Source organism: Vicugna pacos, chromosome 5 (genome assembly GCF_048564905.1).
Source record: "Vicugna pacos chromosome 5, VicPac4, whole genome shotgun sequence".
Classification (NCBI taxonomy): domain Eukaryota; kingdom Metazoa; phylum Chordata; class Mammalia; order Artiodactyla; family Camelidae; genus Vicugna; species Vicugna pacos.
In genome coordinates, this window is record NC_132991.1 from 73,520,691 (window position 1) to 73,544,535 (window position 23,845).

At 41.3% G+C, this 23,845-nt stretch overlaps 1 protein-coding gene and 1 long non-coding RNA gene across 6 annotated transcripts in view; one reads left to right on the forward strand and one right to left on the reverse strand.

Moving 5' to 3' along the window:
* Positions 1-23,845, forward strand: part of HECW2 (HECT, C2 and WW domain containing E3 ubiquitin protein ligase 2) — a 336,842-nt gene that overhangs the window by 233,133 nt on the left and 79,864 nt on the right. For all 5 annotated transcript variants that reach the window (XM_072961562.1, XM_072961560.1, XM_072961561.1 and 2 more), the window contains 4 exons: positions 2,221-2,371; positions 3,066-3,169; positions 3,727-3,851; positions 15,571-15,756. In XM_072961562.1, coding sequence (XP_072817663.1) covers positions 2,221-2,371; positions 3,066-3,169; positions 3,727-3,851; positions 15,571-15,756 — 566 coding nt within the window. The remainder of the gene's footprint in view (positions 1-2,220; positions 2,372-3,065; positions 3,170-3,726; positions 3,852-15,570; positions 15,757-23,845) is intronic.
* LOC116280560 (uncharacterized) lies at positions 217-3,866 on the reverse strand. Its single transcript, XR_012072837.1, has 3 exons — positions 3,761-3,866; positions 3,281-3,353; positions 217-1,313 (listed from the first exon to the last, which is right to left on the reverse strand). It is a non-coding gene; the product is annotated as an uncharacterized lncRNA (long non-coding RNA).

The following is a 23,845-nucleotide window of genomic DNA, read 5'->3' on the forward strand; positions in this document are numbered from 1 at the left end:
CAAGTGTCCGCTTGACAGCAGTGTTACAGGACTTCTCTTTATGAGGACTTAGATAACAACCTCAACTTAAAGATATGGTCTCTGATAGGGATAGTCTTAATGTGCATCCAACATCCCATGTTCTTAGAAAGCAAGTTTTTGGACATTGTTTTCTTATTCTCCCCATTGCATAGAAATGTCTTTATTGAAATACAAATGAACTTTATTCCTGGCCTTCGTGGAAGGTGAATGCAAGAATCATTCTTTTTTAACAGCTTTACTGTACTGAAATTATTTTGTTCATTCATTACACACTGTGTGCAAGGCACAGCGGTGAATATATTTGGAGATACCCCCTCCCCCTCATTTGCCATCGTATGACTCATACAGGCCACATTTCATGGGGTAAATTCTTAAGTAGTTTATTCAAGGAAAAAGTTTCGTCTTTGAATTTTTTAAATTTTCTTTTGTCAGAAAATGGAAAGTACACAACAGTGTGTTTTCTTTTCTGCCTTAACTGACAGAAAACTTAGAGCCAAATTTTAGTTATAACCTTATCTTGGGAGTTTGGCAGAAGTCTCTCTCTGCTTCCTTTAGTCGGCTTCTGTTCTGTTTTTATCCCTAATTGACCTATTCTACATTTTTTAAAAAATTGGAAGCTACTGTAAACATTCTTGGGAAAAGGAATGGCCATTTCTTGCCATGTGCATTTGATTTGACATATGTACTTGAATTATCCTGGCTCTAATGAGAGAGGAATGCAGTGGGAATACTTGGTTCTCAGAATCTTTGAGGTGGGGAAGTATGCGAGGCAAGGAGCAAAACAAAGGAATAGATCAGACGGTTTTGGAAAATGGTTCCCGAAAATGTCCTTATGGGCTTACTGTTTGCCAGCGGGTGCAGGCTGAGCATGAGGTCTTTTGGAAACGCCTGCTGATAGGATTGTAGCTGTGCCCAGAGAGCTCGGATTTGGCAGGACGGTTCTCTGTGGGTGGATGTTACCTTGGAGTGTGAGTGACACGGAGTCATTTGTTGTCCTTGTGGTGTTTTTCCTCAGCCCAGTTTTTCTTTCCCTTGCCATTTGTCATAAATTATGATGGGCTGAAATCAACAAAAAGAGATCTTTCCACTCCCAGCTGAGGCAGCCCTCAGTGGTCCTCCAGGGCTGGCTCGATGTACCGCACAGGTCTTTCCAGCACTAAGGGCTTTGTTGGAATATTTGCTCCGTTCACCTCCAGAGTAAATGCCACAGCTGGTCAGGAGCCAACATGTTTTCCTCCTGGGCTCTAGAATTAGACCCATGGTGTCTGTTGATAAGCTGTGTGATCACATAGCTGCTCAAGAGAAAGGTGCTTATTAATTTAAAAAAATTGACATCAAAATAGCTGTGTATGAAGAACTTTCCTGTTTAGAGAATAGATCTCTGCTGTTTTTGTATGTTGCTATATAAATTACCCTTCCCAAATGCAATCAATTTTAAAATGTTGCCTTTTGTAAAGATCAGCTCATGCTCTGCTTGTTTGAATCAGGGATTGGTCTTTTAGAGAGTTCACAGTGGTGTGAGGTCTGGCCCTGGAGACAATCTGCTTGCTGTTTTTACTGAACACACACTTAATACATTTGTATACAAAGACTAACACACTTAATGTAAAATTTAAAAATCTTTTGAATCATTGTATTTATTTGAGGTTGGACACAAGTAATTAACTTTGTTCTGAAATGTATGTATTCATCTTTGGGAAAGTGCAAATGGAAGTTTGTTGATAATGATGCTGTTTGATGACTAGGCTAGCATTCTTTTCTTCTGAAGACTGCATTTCCTACAATTGTGTGTAAATAAGCACATGGGCGTTTCCAGCTATGAGTCTTTCATCTAAGCTGGAAATAACAGCCAAATCAATTTTTGGTGAGAACAAACATCAGTACTAACTTTGATGTGAATATCTAAACTATTCAATACCAACGAATGTATTTTAAACGCTGGTGCTCGAGCATTGCGGGCAGATCTGGGAGGATCTTCTGCATTCAGGGCTTCTTTCAGAAGTTGGTTACACATGCAGGATCTGTTTACAAACAGATTCTGGAGTGGACTGGGGGGAAGTGCCAGATGATGCAGTTGAGGTATGTGTTATTAGCCCCAAATTATAGCATGTCAGAGAGAGAAAACACGTGCTGCGTAATGAACACCATTAATGGTTCAGCAGCTCCTCCTAACCCTCTCCTCGCGTTACTGCTGTTTAGACTGGGAGGCGCGTATTGACAGCCATGGCAGGATCTTCTATGTGGATCATGTAAACAGGACCACGACGTGGCAGCGGCCAACAGCTCCTCCCGCCCCGCAGGTGCTGCAGAGATCCAACTCCATACAGCAGATGGAGCAGCTGAACCGGCGGTGAGGATGGGCATTTTTGCTCCAAATGTTCTATTTTGTGGTTGGGCTAATTTTCACCTGTGCCAAATGGAAGGCACGGATGTCTCTTTCATCTTTGGGTATCCTGTCATTAAGTTGGAGTTGTTACCTCGATAGACTTCATTGAATGTCTCTTGGTTAAAAAATGATAGCCACACACATACACAGCTTGTTTGGAAACTAGAGAGGAAATAAGTAATGCTATCCCTTCTAGTCAACCCAAGGCATCGATTTTTAGTAAAACAGAGTGTATACACTTACCTTATTTGAAGTCATACAGCTTTTTAAATATCTAGAATCTTCATTTGTGATACATCTTCATTTATTAACCTAAGCTTTTAAAATCTGTCGTTCTTTGTCAAAAACTAATTGCTGTGGAACAAAGGTTCTTTGCTTTAACAATACAGGAATTTGGTTTTCTTTGGTGAAGGGCCACAATTTTTTTTTTAAGATTTCATTAATTTGTTACAAAAATGTTCCACAAATGATGGACAGAAAAAAATTCAGTCCAACAGATTTACTTAAACAACAGATGGTGCAGAAGATCAGGGAATGGGGGTTTGGGGAGGAACGGGTCGAGGCTGAGAAGCTGGTGAAAACTTCTGGGCTCTGGGGGAGCGGTTGAGCCCCATGCTTTAAAGGCTGCTGTGGTGTAACCCCGGGCTCCTGGTTTTAGATATCAGAGTATCCGCAGAACCATGACTAACGAAAGGCCTGAGGAAAACAGCAGTGCCATCGATGGGGCTGGGGAGGAGACCGACTTCCACCAAGCCAGTGCAGGTAAGAGCCTTTTGGTTGGTTGGTTTTGTAATCTCACAAAAGTAGAACACAAATAAGTAAGGATTTCCAAGAAATGAAGCTTTCTTTAAGAGAACGTTTGATCTTCATTACCATTTGGTCATCCAAGTCAGAAAGCTGAATTCACCAGACACCTCTTCTTCTGATCCTCGGCTTTTTGTTAGTACTAAGAAAAGAATCACAAAACCAGATAGAATATAAATTGTCACAAAACCAGATAGAATATAAATTGTTTAATCTCTGGATCTGTGGAATAGAGGAAAAAGATTGAATCTGATCACTTGAAAAAAGTCTCAGGATGCATTAAATTGTTAATAGTGACTAGAAATACTATTGACTTCCATTTTAGTGTGATTAACAATGACTGTTCTTAGGTTTTATGCCTGAATTGACAGGTAAGAAGAAAGCATTTAGGGGATTAAAACAACAGCAAATGCTATAGTATTTTTTGGTTCTTTTAAAATATAGATGGAAGTGAATAGGTATGTTTCCACCAGGTGGAAAGGCTTCCCTGAAGCCTCTGTGTCTGCCCCTCCTAGATTTCCGTCGGGAGAACGTCCTGCCGCACTCTACCTCCAGATCCAGGCTGACGTTGCTGTTGCAGTCGCCCCCTGTGAAGTTCCTCATCAGCCCGGAGTTCTTCACCGTGCTGCATTCTAACCCTGTGAGTATCCATCCGAAAGGGGGGTGGAAAAAGCAACAGGCCAAAGGAAATTAGCCCCATTTACGTAGTAACGGCAAGAATGGTAACAGCGAATGTTTACTGAGCACTCCGTGTGTTCCAGGCTCTGTGTTAAGCACTACATGTGTTTTCACCCAGTTCGTCCAAGCAAACCTGTGAGTTAGATAAAACCTCCATTTTTCCAGATGAAGAAACTGAAGCACAGAGAGGTTAACTAGGTTATACAGCTACTAAGCGGGATTTTCGGGGTTACAATCCCAGAGGTACTGACGAGTCTGTGCTCTTAGCAACCGCTTTATTCTGCCTGTACAAATATAGCCAAATACCTGAGCATTGACACCAGGCAGTGGTCAGATTGGGCTTTGAGACTGTAGCAGGGCTCTCCAAAAGAACGGATGTGAAGTGCATACATAGCTGTAATCTGAGAAAACAAACAAACGAGGAATATTTTAAAGCTATATGAGGCTTCTATGGGAGGTCAGTATTTTTCCAGGGAGGTATGGGAGGAGGGGGCGTGGTGATGTGTTAGGACGGGGTGGATTTAAATTTCCCTCCTTTTACTAATATGTCTGCCTATTCTTTAGAAGCCCTACCTCTGTAATTTCACTAGAGGCCTAAAAATGTTAGTATCAGCTAAAAGAATAAATCTTTTGTTAACCAGGAGTTTATAGAAAAAAAAATTCAGCCTTTTAATCATTATTTAAATAGAGAGAAATCATTTTGACTCTCTCCTTTACCTGTTTTCTTTCCTTTCCTCCAGCCTTGACTTTCAACCAAAATTCTACCCTTATCTTGATCTTGGTTCCTTAACCAAGAAACCCCTCACTACCCACCCCTTACCTCACCCCCTTAAATCCTCCTGCCAACCAGTTTCTCTAACTCTATTCATGTTGCTCCTTTCCCACATTTACTTTGGAATTACAATCTGGAATGGGAGGTTTTCACTTCATTCAGGAAGTATTAACCTCCTGAAGACACTGAGGGATATGAAGTCCATGGGGTGACAGTGGAAAATGCTACACACTTGTTTTCTGATCATGAGCATGGTATTTGCCTAAAATATTTCGAGAAGAAAACAGAAGTGTTTGAAAATATTACATATGTTAAGCCAAAACCTTTTGTGTGTGTGAAGAAAAAAATTAGAGTGTGATAGGAAATTTGGTTAGAAAGCGTTTCTTTGTGATGTGGATCTTAGATCGTGTCACAGAGTAAATAATGGACATTGGTTGGTTAAAAGAAAAAGGAGCAGGAGGGCCTTCTAGGTGGAGGGTATGCATGAGTGAAGAAAGAAGTGAGAAGCATGCCCTGTATGCATAATGAGTTATTTACTCATCCAATAAATATTACTGAAAACCTGGTTTATGCTAGTAATTATGGTAGGTGCTGCAGACATAGTGTGGAGAAGATCAAATTCTTACTTGAGTGGAGAGAGCATGAGGGCAGCCTTAGAAAGATGATTATAGAATGCCTCTCTGAGAAAATGGTTTTGAGTTGGAAGCTGAAAGATGAGAAATCACCAACCATGGGAAGAGCCAGGGGAGGCTCACTGCAGTAACTTACACAGCGAATACAGTGACCACAGGGCTCAGAAGAGAGCAGAGGGGCTGCTGTGTAATGATAGGAAAAGGAGATGGGGTGATACTCAGTTGGAAAGTCAGCAAGATCCAGATGGTAGCTCTGGCTGTGGGACACAGCAGAGGATTTCAAGTTTCTTCTGAGATCCGTGGGGAGCCATTGTGCAATTAGAGTGACATGCTCAGGTTTGGAGATGGGAGAAAGGCAAGAGTGGAAGCAGGGTGAGGAGAACAGAGGCTCTGCATGGTCCAGGGCGAAAACAGTGATGGCTGGAATCGTGGTGTTGGCATAGGGGTAGAGAGAAGTGCTTGGATCTGAGAGATGTTTTGAAGGTAAAGTCAGTATGACTTGGTGAAAAATTGGCCATCAGGAATGGGGAAAAATGAAAGAAGCAAGAAATACTTTTAGGGCTTTGGTTAGACAGAGGAATTAATCCTGCTGGAGCAGCGGTGCTAATGTGGGAGTAAACAGCTCGAACTGTGACTAGGTATGAGGGAGACACAAAGAAAGAGCTTTGTGTTTCCATAAAGTGTAGGTATAACATGCTGGGCAAGGGGGGTTGCTCCACAATTCTCTGTGGGCTAGGGGAGTGGCTTCCTGAAGATGCTAATTAGAGGACTATTGGTGGGAAGGTATAGCTGAGTGGTAGAGCACGAGCTTAGCATGCACAGGGTCCTAGGTTCAATCCCTAGCACCTCCATTAAAATAAATAAATAAACCAAATTACCTCCCCCCACCAAAAAAAACCCAGTAGAGGACTGTTGTCTTAGCTGCACATGGAGTGATTTAGAATGGGGGAAAACGCTGGCCGTGGAAATCCAGCTGTATGTAATCTATTCATTAAGGCAGGAGCTGACAAGAGCCTGGACTGGGAGGGAAGGAAATAGAGAAGAAGGGTCCAGCATGAGAGAATCCCAGGCAGAGAACTGGCAAGATTTGGTGGGCAAATAGAATAGAAATAGAAGAAGACGACTCTTGTGTGTTGTTATTATTAATAATAACATATAAATAATAATAATAATAATAAGAGGGAAGTTAGAATGACAGACTTGTTAAGGGAATGTAGGAACATATTCAATTTAACAAAACAGATTAGGGAAAATAGAGTAGATAAAGGGAAAAGTAGAAGTCAGTGTAGTCCGATCGCCAGGAGTTGTCTGCGAGGTTCTTAGTATGCACAGATAGTTACTGACACATGTTAACATGCTGATCATTATTTCATGGCTTATAGGCTTAGCTTGGAACACAAAGGGTTTGGGAGGAGGGCGAGCAGGGAATAACATGTTAGCTGTCCTCCTATTTCATGCAAGAGGGATTAGATTTAGATTTACCGTGCATTCAATACAGCAGCAGTTGTCTATTCCCTACTATATGCCAGGCACTGTGCTCAGTCCCAGAGATACAAAAGGGACAGCCCCTGTGCAATGTGAAGACACATTCCAGTGCAATGAGCAGAGTTGTGAGTGCGATAATGGAAGGTTTAGGAGGCCCCTTGCTAGAGTGAGTGATTAACTCTGGGGGGAAGGTGTACGGGGGAGTCAGTGATGGGTTTCCATCTGGAACAGGTTTTAAAGACTGAATACATTTTAAAGACTGACTGGTTTTAAAGGTTGGTTAGGAACTTGCCCTAGAAATGAGACGGGCCAGAGCTCTCTAGGTAGAAGCAACAGCATTTACAAAACAGGATTCATGATGTTGCAGGGCTGTCGTGGGAATTACTATAGAAGTGTGGAAACTGAATTATTAGTACAGCAGTTTGATGTTGCTGGTGTGTGGACAGCACAGGACACTAGTGAAAGTCAGATTTGAGCCTGGAAGTGTGAGCAGAAGCCAGGTTACAGGAACCCAAACTCATGCGTGGGACACTTCTAGGAGACTGTAGATTTTCAGACAGGGAAGGATGGCCTAGCATTTAGACCTATCACTCTAAAGCAGAAAGTGTCATGCTGTGCTCGGAAAAGCTCTGGACTTGAAGTTGTACAACGCATGTTTTTCTTTCTTCGTTCATTTGTTCGTGCATTCATTCAACCAGTATTTATTAAATGCCTGTGAGTTTCCTAGTACACTCAAGACTCTCGGGATATTGTGGTAAACTTGAAAGACAGATTGGAATAAAGAAAAACTGACTTGGGGCCGAGCTGGAGATCAGGTGGATGGAAAGGCCTCTCTAAGGAGCTGTATTCAAACTGCTGTAAATCATCAAGAAGCCAGTAAGTTAAAGGTCTTGGAGCAGAACTGTCCTTGCCAAGGAAGAGCAAAGCCTTGAGGGCAGGAAGGAGTTTGATGTACTACACAGTACGGTGGGAGAGGTGAGCAGGGCTTCAAAAGATAGGGCTTGTGTGAGCTGGCAAGGAGTTTGGGCTTCACTCCAAATGGGCTTTATTCTAAGGGGAGCCCCTGTAGGGGTGTGGTTTTGCCTTTTAAGGTTTTTTCTACCTGCTCTGCTGAGAATGGGTTTACAAGGCAAGATTGGCCTCGGGGAAAGAAGTGAAAAGGCCCTGTGGTGAGACATGGGGGTGCTTGGACTAGTGCAGTAGCAGTAGACTTAGTGACAAGTAGATGAACACAGGACATATTTTGGAGGGAGAGTTGCCATTCTTTGTCAACAAGGCCAGCACCTTTGTTGAGCCAGGTAATTGTTTTTGAGTACTGGACTTTTTTTTCCTTCATTTTGTGTGCACATGTGCTATTTGCAATGTAACAGCACAATTTGAACTTTAATCTGTGTTATTAGCATTTTATTTTCTTTACCAGTTTCTTAAGTCTAGACCTTATGTTTAGGAAAAGGCAGCAGACTTTTTCTGGAAAGAGCCAAAGCATAAATATTTTCAGCTTTTGGGCCAACGACAACATGTAAATAAATGAATGTGGTTGTATTCCAATAAAACTTTGTTTGCAAACACAGCCAGCCAACCCAGAAGTCTACAGTTTACTCCCTCCTGGTCTAAACAGCCCACAAAACCTGATTTGCATTTGTTGATTTCTGTAGTGCTAATATTCCCCTATGGCCAATTTCAAGCTACTATCTTTTTTTTTTTTTTTTGCTGTGTATTTGTGATTTTTCATCGTTGTTGAGGTATAGTTGACTTACAATACTACATTAGTTTCAGGTGTACAGAAAAGTGATTCAGTATTTTTTTTAGATTATACTCTATTTCAAGTTATTACACAATAATGGCTATATTTCCCTGTGCTGTGTAATATATCCTTGTTGCTTATCTATTTTATACATAGTAGTTTGTGTTTCTAAGTCCCATACCTTTATTATACCCCTTTCCACTTCCTTTTTCCCACTGGTAACCACTAGATTGTTCTCTATATCTGTAGGTCTGTTTCTGTTTTCTTAAATACATTCATTTGTATTATATTTTTAATTTCATGTGTAGGTGATAATATGTAGTATTTGTCTTTGTCTGATTTCACTAAGCATAATGCTCTCTAGGTCCATCCATGTTGTTGCAAATGGTAGAATTGCGTTTTTTTAATGCCTGAGTAATGTTCCATTGTATATATACACCACATCTCCTTTATCCAGTCATCTGTTTATGGACATTTAGGTTGCTTCCGTATCTTGGCTATTGTAAATAGTGCTGCTGTAAACATTAGAGTGTGTGCATCTTTTTAAATTAGTGTTTTTGTTTCTTTTTGGACATATACCCAGGAGTGGAATTGCCAGATCATATGGTAGCTCTATTTTCAGCCTGAGAAATCTCCGTACTGTTTCCATAGTGGCTGTACCAATTTACTTCCCTACCTACAGTGTACAACAGTTCCCTTTTCTCCACATCTTCACCAACATTTGTTATTTGTAGACTTTTTGATTATACCCATTCTGACAGGTGTGAGTTAATACCTCATTGTGGTTTTGATTTGCATTTCTCTAATGATTAGTGATGTGGAGCATCCTTCCATGTGCCTGTTAACTATCTGTATGTTTTCTTTGGAAAAGTGTCTATTTAGGTCTCCTGCCCAATTTTAATAGCGTTGTTTATTTTTTGATATTGAGTTGTATGAGCTGTTTATATATGTTGGATATTAACCCCCGATCAGTCATATTATTTGTAAATATTTTCTCTCATTTAACAGGTTGTCTTTTCATTTTGTTGATGGTTTCCTTTACTATGCAAAAGCTTTTAAGTTTAATTAGGCTCCATTTGTTTATTTTTGCTTTTATTTCTTTTGCCTTAGGAGATGGATCTGAAAAAATATTGCTATGATTTATGTCAGAGAGTGTTCCACCTATGTTCTCACCCAGGATTTTTATGGCTTCAGGTCTTACATTTAAGTCATTAATCTGTTTTGAGTTTATTTTTGTATATGGTGTGTGGAGCTGTTCTAATCTCACTCTTCTATGTGTAGCTGTCCAGTGTTCCAAGCACTACTTATTAAGGACACTGTCTTTTCTCCACTGTGTATTCTTCCCTCGTTTGTCATAGATTAATTGACCATAGGTACATGAGTTTATTTCTGGGCTCTTTATTCTGTTCCATTGATCTGTGTGTCTGTTTTTGTGCCAGTAACATACTGTTTTGATTACTGGAGCTTTGTAGTATAGCCTGAAGTCAGGGAGCATGGTACCTCTGGCTTTGTTCTTTTTTCTCAAGATTGCTTTAGCAATTTGGGGTCTTTTGTGGTTCCATATACATTTTAGAATTTTTTTGTTCTAGTTCTGTGGAAAATGTCATGGGTATTTCATAGGGTTTGCATTAAATCTGTAGACTGATTTGAGAAGTATAGACATTTTAACAATATTAATTCTTCCAGTCTAAGAACACAGGATATCCTTCCATTTCTTTGTATTAGTTTCAATTTCTTTCATCAGTGTTTTATAGTTTTAAGAATATTGGTCTTTTACCTCTTTGGTTAAGTTTATTCCTGATATTTTATTCTTTTTGATGCAAGATTAAGTGGAATTGTTGTTTTGCTTTCTCTTTCTAATAGTTCATTATTAGCATATGGAAAAGCAACAGATTTCTGTATTTTAATCTTGTGTCCTATTGTTACCCTGCTGAATTCATTTATTAGTTCTAATAGTTTTTTGGTGGATACCTAATCATATTTATTAAAAAGAACAAAATTAAGTAGGTATATAGTTATTACAACTCTAAAGAAAAACTTGAGACAAAATACTGGGTTTTTTTTTTTTCTTTTCTGTTTTTGCATTGTGGTCGTTTTAAGATATATTCTGCTGCCCTCTGCTGGTTGTGATCAGATCGCTTCCAAAATTGTCTTAAACCATTTTTCCAGTTAATTAAAGATTCATTAGTGTCATGTCTTTTATAGTTGGTATGCCTGTGTTTATCTAATAATTGTCATACATAAATACGTTTCATTATATGCAACTGAATGTTTCCAACATACATGCCAAATAATTATTTCAGCCTTTGATAAGGTCTAGAAATACATTAATTCCATCATATAAACTTCTTACTACTTAATGAAGAAAAATATTGTTCCAAAATACATAAACATATTCTTATAAGTCAGAAATTCCTGCTATTGCAAAATAGATGAATTTGATAGTTTACAGTTGGTTTGTCAAGAAGTTCAATTTTCACTCCATTTTACTCTTTGGATGGATGAGAAAAATGTAAAATCCCTTATGATAAAAAGCACTGTAAATACAGACTTTGTAAGACAAGACTGTTTCCATATCCCAGCACATATCATATGGAAACAATGTTACTTGATTTTGTTTATGATAAATTTTGTTTAGTGGAACCGATGCTCACATCTGCTCCTTTGTGAGCCTTTGTATACATTTGCTGTAGAGGCAGAGATGATATTTTCCAAGTGTGAGTTCAGAATACCTATTCTTGATGGATTTCTGAAATAGGAAAGAAAGATTTTATTTAGAACTAATGTACTCCTGGACATATGATCACCATAACACTAAAAAAAAAAGAGAGAGAATTGATTATTATTTGCACTGATTCCAATTAATTGGTTGATAATTTGGTTGGTTGATAAGAACTGAGTGTTCACATGTAATTTTCTTATTCTGCTGTCAAATGGCAATAATGTTCCCCTTGGCTCTTTTCAATATTTTTCACTCCTAACACCTCAAACACTTAACCAAAGCACATTAAGCTCTAATGAGTTTTACTTTAGCAAAATTCCACAAAGAAATTCGGTTGGTCATTCTGTTGACCCATCACTCCACCATAGAGTGTTTATTGCTTTACCAGGAAGACAAGAAACAACCAAGATGATTGGGAAAGTAGATTTCGGAATAGAGAAGGGGTAACCAAAATGGGTGTTTAAAATCATATCAAAGGAAAAGAAAACCTTGCACCCTTTTGGAATCATTTAGAGGGGCTCTGTCTACTGTTAACAGTTGCCAACTCACCTTCCTGCTTGCGAGTCCGCATGCAGCATCTTCCCAGGTGAGATCGTTCTGTGCCTTATCATGAGACTGCTGTGAAATAGGTCCATTTGCTCTTTCCTAATCTACTTTTGTTTCATGTAGAAGATCAGATCCCTTTACTGTGTCATTTTCTCTAAGACCAAAACAAAACAAAACCAAAGTCTAACACAGAAAAGGATCCCTTTCCGGTTAGACCCACTGAGCCCCAGAGGGAAAGTACAGATGCCTCTTTTCTCTTAACCCACAGTTGTGTCCATAAACTAAACTCTTCCAACCTAATTCTACCTGTGTAGTGTTTCTCAACTCTCTGGACTTCTCTCATTCTTAGCTCTGCTAGTTCTGACTGTCTGCTTCAGTATTTTCAGTGCTGCTCTGTCCTCTGTTTCCCAAGCTCTACTTTCTGCCTCCAGTCAACCCCTTCCTCCCACCTCCCCGTCTAATTTTCCTTCTCCGTCCTTTCGAGTGATGAGACTGTGCTCATCTCTGTATCCTCGGGGTTTAGCACAGGGCTTAACATATAATTAGTGAGAGGTTGTGAGCCCCTTCTTCCCTTAATAAAAAGTGGGATGCTCGCCCAGAAGCTTCAAAGACTGAAAGTAGAAAACAGTTTTACTACTATCATTCATGTGTTAGAACAATTATGATAGTATAATCCCTTATATAGTCTTGTACTTACTTCCACATTGTATTTTTACAGTGATTTTTAACTTCTTCAAAGCACTTTTACATCCTTTATTCCACTGGAGTTGAATCCCACTTGCCTGTGAAGAAAGCAGGGCAGTTACTACTGTCCCATCTTACAGTTGAGCACATTGAGGCAGATATTAAATGACTTTCTCTGTCTCTGTCTGTGACAGAGCTGTGACTAGAATCCTCACCACAGTTCTGTATAAACAAGATTGCTCAGAAAAGATGTTTATACTTCATATATATACACATATGTGTACATACGTATATAATATATATTCAAAACTACTATATATATAGAATAAACATATAAAATACATATTCAAAAATAGAGTAGATGTGTATATAAGCACATACATGTATCAATATGTTACACATACATCTATGAATTAAATATACATAAATAAATACGTATGTAATTTCTTTATTAAAAAATGTAGCAGTCTGGAGGGATGTTCCTGTTTGCCTTAAGCGTTTTACGTAGACCCAAACAGTCATGTGCGTATCATTCAGACTTGAAAAAGCCATGGTTCTGAAGGTTTTTTTCTAGCTACTAATGGGAGAAACCGTTCTTACACTTAATTTACTTTGGTCGATGCTTTTTGAAAAGATCAGTTGAACTTGGCACTGTAGTAGACGTCTCACTGATTGAAGAGGAGGAAGATGAAAGGATGTAATTAATTCTAAGACCAGCCTTCAGACTGTGTGCTTAAAGGGCCATCCAGCCCCTCCGGGATTACTTCAGGCCTGAGGCTGGGACGGGTTCCTTCACCTCATTACCGCTCCTTTGCGCCCTAGTGAAGTTCTGTTTCTTTTCTTTGGCAGGGTGAGGAACATTTCTGGTGCTCTAGATAAAGAACGAGGATGTGGCCTATTTACTTATTTTAATGGAGTTGGGGAGGGAAAAGGGAGGGTGACAAGAGAGGCACCTGTTGAGAACAACAGTTACTGAAATGATTTATCTGACAGAATTATCTCACAATAACTTGTCCTCAAAGAGACTTATTAGGGAGTATGACCTGCAGGCTCATTACCATCGCCCTCCCACAAGCTCATGTGGGCTCGGGCCTCTGTGCTGGCAAAGGCTTCTGTGAAAATCTATGGGCAACATGGAGCCAAGTGCAGAACACAGACATCTTGCTGATGGGACCTAAAACCCCAGGGCGGGGGCAGCCACATGCTCAGCTCTGCGTTCACTAACGTTTGTCTCTGGCCACCTGCGACTTCTTTATGAGTCCCCCTCTCTCTGTCATGTAGCGCCAATGCTCTCTGCCGTCTACTGCCCGGAGCCCCTGCGCCAGCTGCCTGCTCGGGCAGTGCTCTGGGCTCTGGACCCCACACGTCCTCACAGCCGTCAGATCTCCTCTCGTTCAGACTGGCAGGTTGAAAGACCACCTCGAGAGATTTTCTACTCAGGCTTACTGAGGAGCTAGCACACTGGTATTTGAGGATAGTTCATTGTGGCTAGCTTTCCTTCCTTCCTTCTTTTCATTTTGATAGAAGAAAAATGTTTTAAAATGCAAAGCGAAAAGTATAAATGATAGCAAGTCAATCAGAATCACTCTAGAAAAGTTACTTTATGTAGTTTATTATATGTCAATAATGGCAGCTGACAAATTTCAGTGGCTTCAGTGAACAGAGGCTTGTTGCTCGTTCAAAGCTGGGCTGTCAGGGCTCTGTGATCCCTGTGGTCCCAGGACCCCAGACCGGGGAGCAGCCGCCGTTTCAGACATTGCCAGTGGCTGTGCTTACTGTGCCAAAGGGAGAGAGCTCTAGAGGGACCCAGATTGGCAATAAATGCTTTGACCTGGACGTGACACATCCTGAGGGACTTTGGAAAGACAAGCAGTGTTGACTGTCTGCATCTTGATTCACCCCTCCTCCTCAGTAACCAGCACAGCTCTGGGCACAGCACAGACAGTCAATGTTTATTAAAGTGAAATGATTTCCAGGGATTCTGGTCTATTTTGGGTTTGCCTTGGTCTCTCTTAGGTGGAAATAAATAAGAGAACTTGTGAATTAAGGCCTGAAGGCTTCCAGACTCAGTCTGGTGTCCCTGGGATACTGAAGTTCAGAGGAATCCAAAGCCCTGGGAATCTACCTGAGAAGAATAGAATTCCAGGCTAGATCATTCACGGCCAGTCAGCTTCATGAACATCACATTCTTTATGATGATTCAAGGAAATGGCTCTATACAGTTACTCCTTTCCTGCTGCTTGGCACATGGTGTTGTACAATGAATATTTGCTGTCTGACTGATACGTGGACGGCCCGTGGCTTGTGGTCTTTTTTGGATTGTTCTTTAATTATCATAGAGATGGATGCCATAGAATTTTACAAAGCAATCACTTTTTTGTGTGCTGATATAATGGAGTTTCATCAAGTGTGTCAAGTGTGCACTTCAGTCACATACATACACACACAGGGAACACAGAGAGGGAAAAAGAAAAAAAGAGACCAAAGTATACAGTCCAGGGGATTCTGCCTGCCATTCCAGCCACTGAGATTGTGCCTCCAAGAAAGAGCGGGATGAAACCCTCCAATCTACTGTGATCTCAGTGAATATGACTCTCAGTGAGAGCAGCTCAGCCCATCACATGTCCTTCTAATATTCAAATACAGGACCAAGCATTTTCCCGTACAACTTGGCTCCTCAGTGTATGCCAGCTGCTTCACTGGCGCTCACCCAGAGAGCCAACGGTCTGTTCCGATGCTGGAGGAAACACTGGGGCTTGCCGTGAGGTGGTGTATGCGTCTCCGGCATGGTGTGATTGTGACTGTGTGGTTTTTGCCTAAAACCAGCCTGAGGACCTAATATGCCCTGTAGAATGAGACTCCACCGCATTCTTGTTCCTTAGAAAACTAGAATCATCAGGGAAGACGCCCTTACTTTCTGCAGTCTAATTTATTTTGATCAAAACTGTTTTGCTCTGTCTGCCGTTCCCACGTGTGAGTCTAAAGTGACGTCGAAGCCTAGGTACCAGCCTTAGACGAAATATGCTCCTGGTAGTCTCTGTGTTGCTTTTGCGTGTCACCAGCAGGTTAACGTTGGTTCTCCATCCTTCCCTCCAGAGTGCCTACCGCATGTTTACAAACAACACGTGTTTGAAGCACATGATCACCAAAGTCCGGCGGGACACACACCACTTTGAACGCTACCAGCATAACCGGGACCTTGTGGGATTCCTCAACATGTTTGCAAACAAACAGCTGGAGCTGCCGAGGGGCTGGGAAATGAAACACGACCACCAGGGCAAGGTAACTGGAGGAAGTGGCCATGGGGAAGCTGCCACGTGGCTGTGGGCTGCCTGTGGCTTTGGGACTTGGCTCTGCCCTTCAAGGGAGCGTGGAAAGCCCGTTGCGAGCTGAAACATTCCCTCTCCTGGTTCAAGTGAAACGTGGGCAAGCAGGTTATTTGTTATGGCAAATGGTTGCTATCCTATTGTGAAGTAGTGAATGCAGGGGACAGGTGTGGGCACTTTTGGACAAAACATTCACTTTGCCTGGCTGTCTGTCCAGCTGTCACCTCTCACCATTTTCTGCTGATTAGAGGAGAGGTTTCTAAGGCAACGACACTCCCTTCTCCTGGCTACACAGCCTGTGGGGTGGGCAGTGGATGCAAGTCGTGGTCTTGTTTGGAGAAGGCGTCCAGGACGTTGCTAAGTAACAGCGAGGGTGTGTCTGTAACACTGTTAGGGTTGGGGCCTGCGTCTTGGCGGTTCAGAACCCTGATTTTGTTAGCACGTTAACCAAGATTCACAGATTGCTTAATTTATGATGAGAAATACATAAGTCTGTTGCACAGGCTGGAGTCAACATACCTGTACTTCTGTCTTAGATAGATGAACCAGAAACCTGGGGGTCATCAGGGGGTTGTAATATGAGTGAGAAATCAGAATGAGAAAGTCAGTCATTTTTATAAGGTGTCCCTCAGCTAAGATTTTATCTATTTAACTTTTGTTTAGCAGCTGCTGTGAGCGGTGAGCTCCTTACAACAACTCCATAAGGCAGTGCTATTATTATTGCCATTTTGTAGATAAAGCGACCCAGGTCCAGAGCGGTTCAGGGACTTGCCCAGGGTCACAGAGATGGGCAGTGACTGGCCTGGCTCTAACCCAGGCCGTCTGGTTCAAGGGTCCGTGCTCGAAACCCCAAAGCTGTGCTCTCCAAGTACTGAGTAACCAACCTCAGTTTCCCTGGCTGTTAAAAGGTTTGAACTACGTGACTTGCAGGCTGGGGAGGATTAAGATGACAAGGTATTTGAAATAACTATGCCTGACTTACTCGTTCAAAAAGTATTTCTTGAGACCCTGTGCAAAACAGATAAGCCGGCTACTTCACAGAACTGCCATTCTGATGGAGGGGGACGGACAGTGGATAAGTAAATACGCAGCATGCCAAGAGCTGATTAAAGCTGTGGTTTTAAGGAAGGCAGGAGACGGGATCTACAGAAAGGCAGCGGCAGGGGTCATTTTACACAGGTGTCTGGGGAAGGCCTCGCAGATACGGCTCCACGGCAGGCAGACCAGAACGAGCGAGAAGTCGGCCACTTCAGGGAGGAGCATTCAGGGTGAATGGAATGTGGAATGGACTCAGTAAGTGCCATTCTCTCCCAAAGTACCCCCTAGCAGTAATACCACAATAGCATCCTATTTATTCTGAACTCAGCTTCCAGCAATCTTCCCTGAGAACTTATAAGCAAACAGATTTTACAGAGTGCATTATGTATTTTAATGCATGGCAGGGGCCCTCAGACTCTCATTGAAACTACTGACTTGATTTCTGTAAATATTTTAAATAACCCTCTAGTTCCCATCCCAGAGAAGATTGGAAGTGGCAGACATGAAGTTTAGAACAGATGAAAGAGAAGGGACTTGTGATGAGGCCCCCGGACCACGGTGGTAAAGTGGCGTTGTATCAGAGGCAGGTGGGCCCGGCCGGGAAGCCTGTCCAGGATGCTAGGAAGCTGGGAGGAGGGACACCTGACTCTTCCTGTGCTCTCTCCTTCCAGAGGGGGGTGTCACTTTGTAGGTGCCAAGTGTGGTTTAACAGCCGGAGAGCCCAGTGTTTGTAAATATTCTACTGAATGCAAGGGCATAGATGGTCCAAGAAAGGACTTGGGAAAATCCTGATAGTATTATACCTGGGTATAAAAAAGCAGTAGCAGACCAAGAATTCAACTATTTTCTCAGCTCTGACACATTCTACCTGATGTCACAAGGAGCTGTACTGATTAGAGAACCAGGGATCCATGGAAAATCCAAGTTGAGATAATGCCACATGTATTTCTGCTCTGTGTAGAGACTTAACTTGCTAAGTCATTTTGCATCCTTAGCTAAAGGAAATCGTAAACTTACCATGCAGACGTGGAAGGGGAGGTCCCTTTCTGCCAGTCGTAACTTGCCAGACATGCTTCAGGAGAGAACTGCCTTGAGAAAAGTTAAACTTAGGATACTGTTTAAGATGAGTTACGATGTATTCTTAAGAACAAGTTCTGTCTCATAGCTTTCATAAAAGTTTTGATGGTTAAACAGGTAAACATTATCTAGGCTGTGTGGGTAACACAACCATCCATCTTATACCCTGAGGGTTTGGACTCATTTGGGGTTTCAGCCTAAAGTTGTAGGCATTGTAAAGAGCTCTGAATGTGGGCTGGTGGATCGCTGACCTCACACTCTGCTGGTGGCTTTGCATTTGACTGCTGTTTGGCGTGGGAGACATGGAAGGACCCCAGCCTTGTGGACACAATGGATTATCAGACAGGCCTGAGAGCTTATCACTTTAGCCAGAGTTCTCTGCTTGGTGCATTTGGACTTTATAAGATTTTTAGCTAAGCTGGGTACCTTAACTAAAGCAGGTATATCTCCCTGTGCTTCTCCCCTGTCCTTCCTTTACAGGTGACTGGCTTCCAGGGAACCAGGATAATGTATAAGAACATCCAGGAGAGGCTCTTACCATATCTATGTTTGGCTTCACTGCTTTTGACTGTACTTTTAAAGTCATGGCTCCCATCCAGCAGGCAGTTAATAGGTTTTCTTCCGGCTTGAAACTTTAGCCCCCCTTTTTAATGAATTGCTTTACCTCCAGAACATTTAAAGGGAGTAAACTCTTTTCCCGTTTAATATAACATCAAAAGCTATTAAATACTGTGAGGTCTTTCCCCCGCCCACAGGGATGACCGAGTTCTAGACTTGACATGGCATGATGACCAAATCCTCATCTACATGAAAGGAAATGGTTCTTAAAAGAGGGATGTTATCAGACTTAGCTCCTCAGGCTTATGAAATTTGGCTCCATCTTTCCTTTTCAAATGCAGCATCTTCCTTTTGTGTTTTTTGTTTATTTTGTCCTTCAGCACACTTCTGAATATCTGCTGTGTGCATGCCACCGTGGTAACAATGCTACAAGCTAGCACTTAATGGAGCTGTATGCAGTGTGTGGTGATGACTGTGTGCTGGACACTGCTGTAAGCACTCAGAGTAGCTTCTTCCATATTCACAGCAGCCATGTACATAACTGCTGCTTTAACCACATTTGCTAGAAGAGGAAACTGAGGCACAGCATGGTTAAGTGAACTGACCCAGGTCCTACCGTCAGAACATGATAGAATTGGATTTGACTCCAGCCATTCAGCTCCAGAGTCTGTGCTCTCACCTTGCCCCTCAGCAGTGAGGAGGGTGAACGGAGACCTTCTAGCAGTTAGTGTGGCTATAGGAAGCGGTGCTCTGGGAGCCTGCGGCTGGGTCTCCTACCACAGCTGAGGGGTGGGGCTTTCAGAAGCACCATCAGAGGGCAGCATATTGGGTGACTTGGCCTTAGCTCCCCAGGCCTGCGTGGGTCCCCACATGATCTCCTTGTGCTGCTTCATGACAGCTGCCCCCATCTGCCTCACGGCACCATGGTTAACCTGCTCTCTCTTCCCAAGCAGACGACCCCCTTCCTGAGAGTTCTCCTGCGTACTTTTTAATTACGCCCTCTTCAGCTCCAGTGCCTTTCATATATAAGATTCTCAAAACAAGTTAGAAGACTGAATGGAACTTGTCACCTGCAGATTCTCGGTTGTTCGGTAATCTCTGCTTTGGACAAACAAAGAAGCTTTCCGGCTCTCTCCCCACTGCCACTCCCTTTCCTGTGGTCTCCCCGGAAGTGGCTCCTAGATTTGCCCAATTTGGCCTCACTTAGTGCGTATGTTGTCTTGGATTTTTTTTTTTTTTTGGCGTTAGATGTTTGAACAAGGTAGTGATTATGGTCGTACCGCACTTTAGCTGTTTTTGATTTTGGAATAGACTTTTTTTTCCTAATTACTTAAGGCCAAGGGTTTGTGTTGGGTGAGATTTCAGACATTCTAGTTCTGGTATGCTTTTGGGGGGAGTTCTAGGGTGAAAATGTCTTTGACTTACATAAAAAAAGAAAAGTAAAATACTCTTAAAATTGACTACTAATTTAAGAGTAAGGCTAGAATATCAGGCCTGCTTGGTAAGATGATGATGATAATGACAGTGACAATGGTGATAATGCTGATGCCTGAGTTCATTAAGTACCTACCATGTGCCAGCCACCGTACCAGGTACTTTTCCATCAGTTATCTTATTTAGACCTCATGGCAGTTTATGAGGTGGGTAGTATTACTATCCACAGGTTACTGAAATTTGGAGATGGTAAATAATGTGTGTCTCAGCAAGCAGGTGAGGAGCTCAGGATTCAAGCTCTAGGAGTGTGACTCTTAACCACTACACTCTACTGGGAGGGATTGCCTGTGGAAATGAGAGATACTTTATCATTCCAGGGAAGAAGAGTTCCAGTCCAGAAGCTGGACTTCCTGGTCTCCTTCAAGGCTGAGTCTTATATAGAGGGTTTGATTAGATCATAGGTATTTTAACAGAGGAGACATCACCAGAAACACATAGATGACTTCATGCTTAAATATCATAGAGTCCTTATGCTAAGGACACATGGAATAATGGAAAGGAATGGAATTCACATATATTGACGGCTTATTAGATGCCAGGTTCTATGCTAGAGATGTTATATTAGCCCATTTAACTTTCACAGTAATTCTATGGAATAGATTTTGCTGTAGATGAAGAAACCAAGTCTCGAAGAGGTTAAGTATACAAGTAAACTCTTGTATACAAATCCATGTCTTTCTGTATCCAAATCCTGTGCTAATTTTCCTGTATAAGCTTAGTCTAGACCTCACTGGTCACTAACCATCCGACTAACTTGGGATATATTATTTAAATTTCCTGGGTCAGATTTTCCTGTCTCTGCAAAGGTTGATCATCTTTTCATGTGCTTATTGGTCACTTGTATATCTTCTTTGGAAAAAATGTGCATACAAAGAATTTCCACTTGATCCAGCAATTCCACAGTTAAGTATATACCAAGGAGAAATAAAAATATGCTTCCACAGAAAAATTTGTACACAGATGTTCACAGTAGCATTATTCGTAACATCCATATGATGGGAACAACCCAAATGTCCATCCACTGATAAATGCATGGATAAATGTGGTAGATCCATACAACTGAATATTATTTGACAGTACAAAGAAATAAAGTACTGATGTAAATGGTAAACCTTGAAAATATTTGCTAAGTGAAAGAAACTAGTCACAAAATATCACATATTATACGATACCATTCATATGAAATGTCCAGAATACACAAATCTATAGAAATAGAAAGATTGGTTGGAGATGGGATGGGGAGTGAATGCTAATAGTTATGGGGTCTCTTTTTAGGGGGAGAATATTCTAAAATTATATTATGGTAATGGTTGCAAAATCCTGTGTACATACTAAAAACTAGTGAATCATACACTTTAAATAGGTGAATTGTATAGTATCTGAATTATATCTCAATAAATCTGTTTAAAAAATTAGTAGGCTGAAATAGAGGAAGACTAGGTTTCCCTTTTAAGCTCCTAGATTATATAGATCTCTGATTCTTCCATCTTAAAGATTAGGTGATATGGTTCCAAACAGTTTGACAGCAAATATGTAATACTTTTCCTTTGACTTTTAATTACATTTGGAAGGATATCTTGTCCAGAATTCCACACTGCATTTTAATCATTATTACATTCCTTTACTTGATTTCCTTAATTATTTTGATTCTAGCAATTAAGCCAAGTTTCATTTTATGCAGCATAGTCCTCATGAGACTGTGATCAACGTCTCTGTATGTGTATTTGTTGGACCTAAGGTCTAGAATTTTCACCTAACATACAGGACACATTTTGACTTACCTTATTTTAAAACAAAACATATAAGCAAAGAAAGTAGACCAGTATGAAAGAAATTTTCTGCTTGCTTCTTATTGTAATAATTCTTAAACTTTTGTACAGTCTCAGGAGTGTGAAAATCAAGGGTAATTTGGGATCTGGGTTACAGTGTTGATATAAATGTTTTATATTTATGCAAGAAATATGCATCAATTAATACTATAGTATTAAAATGTGACTTGCTTAAAATGCCTCTGATTCTTGGCTGGGTTTGATCATTAGTAGGTGCTCATGGGGATAATATATCTGGTAGATGAATATCAACTTTAATAAGGAGAACCAAATGTTACTTAACCTAGGAGTGTTCTCTGTTTCTTCCTTTCTTTTATTCTTTCCTCCTTTCCTCCTCCCTCCCTTCCTTTCTACCTCCTTTCGCATTGGTAATTTGAAGTCTTTGAGGAAATTATGCTGCAGGATTCCTGCATCCATTGCTGTCTGATCTAACTTCTACAAACTTCAGTTTTCTCTAAAGTGAGGGTTAGAGTAACCTGTCCTGTCCAGCTCTTGGGACTGTGGTTGGCATCCACCTAGATACTCATGGGATTGCAAATGGAAGAAAATTATTAAAATTATAATTAACCCAATTCACTTAGTAATTAACTTACTATCATTTGACTTCTACCGTAGAAGACAAAAGTAGTACAATGACAAACTTCTAGAGGTTTACGACTTAATTTGGGGAAAGCAAAAGTACGGACGATGCAAACACCTGCAACATAAAATGGACTGTGCAGCACGCACTACGCCGGGAAGGCTGCTCACCTGGTTATTCCCACTCAGCTCACCAAAGTCCTGATTTGAATGGTTAGGTAGAAGCAAGAATCTATCTGGAACAATAACTGAAGAGTTTCATCAGTTTAGAATTTTACGGAGGTGATAAAGACTTGTTATTAATAGCTGAATCCTTATGCTTATGGGAAGTACACAGTGGCTTATAGAGGATACACTGCAGAAGTACTGTCCGCGTCCCATTCCTCCTCTTAACACACTGCAGCTTTTCCGAAGCAAAGTGGCCCAACAGAATGGTTTTGTCACAATAGGGTTCCTTTTGTTCTTCTTGTTCTTTTGGTCCATGTTATCATTGACCACACAGGGTAGTCTGCCCTCGGGTGTTTGCTTCTGCCTGAAACCTGTATGACGACCCAGAGCATTCTGCTTCTCTACCATGAGTGCTTTGTTGTGGTGGTCTTTCTGATAGATCTGTTCTCTTGCCGGATCAGTGGTCTTCTGCTCTGGTGGTAACATTCTCCATAAGCTGTGGTCATGAAGATAGGATTTTAAAAACATCCTTAGCCAGATGAGTAACTTTCTCCCTAGAACTGGAACTGGAATCAGATCCACACATTTGCACAGAATCATCTATTTCCCGTGTAAAGCCACTGAGCGCCGGTCTTCTAGACTGTTTTACTCCTAACGCCTCTCATTTGGATTATGAAAGAAGAGAATGCGTGCCGTGCACTAGTACAGATACAGAAATGACTTGTTTCTGGCATGAGATACCTGGAAAGTTTTCATAGTAAAGACTGGATTTGAACTGAACCCTGAGTGATGAGTAGGATTTTTAGAAAATTAGATTGTGGAGGAGAGAAAATAGGGGATAAGAAAGGAAGGAAAACATCCAAACTAAAGGCATGGAGACAGGAACACACTGGGTGGGTATGTTTGGTTCCTATGAAGAAGTAATGGGAGAATTTTGAGAGACCCTACATTAGACACACACACACACAGAGGAGAGCTGATGGTCTAAGATCCAATCCAAAACCCGGCAGGCTTGAGACCCAAGACAATGCCGATGACCCAACTCAAACAGGCCAGGGTAATTCCCTCTTACTCAGCCTTTTGACCTTTAATTGATGGGATGTGGCCCACCCACATTAGGGAGGGCTATCTGAGGTCTGCTGATTGAAATGGAATCTTGTCCAGAAACACAATCACAGACACATCCAGAATAATGTTTGGCCAGACATCTGCGCACCCCATGGCCCAGTCAAGTTGACACCTAAAATTAACTGTCACAGACCAATACCAGTGGAGTAAAATCAGTGGAAGCACCATTGCAGA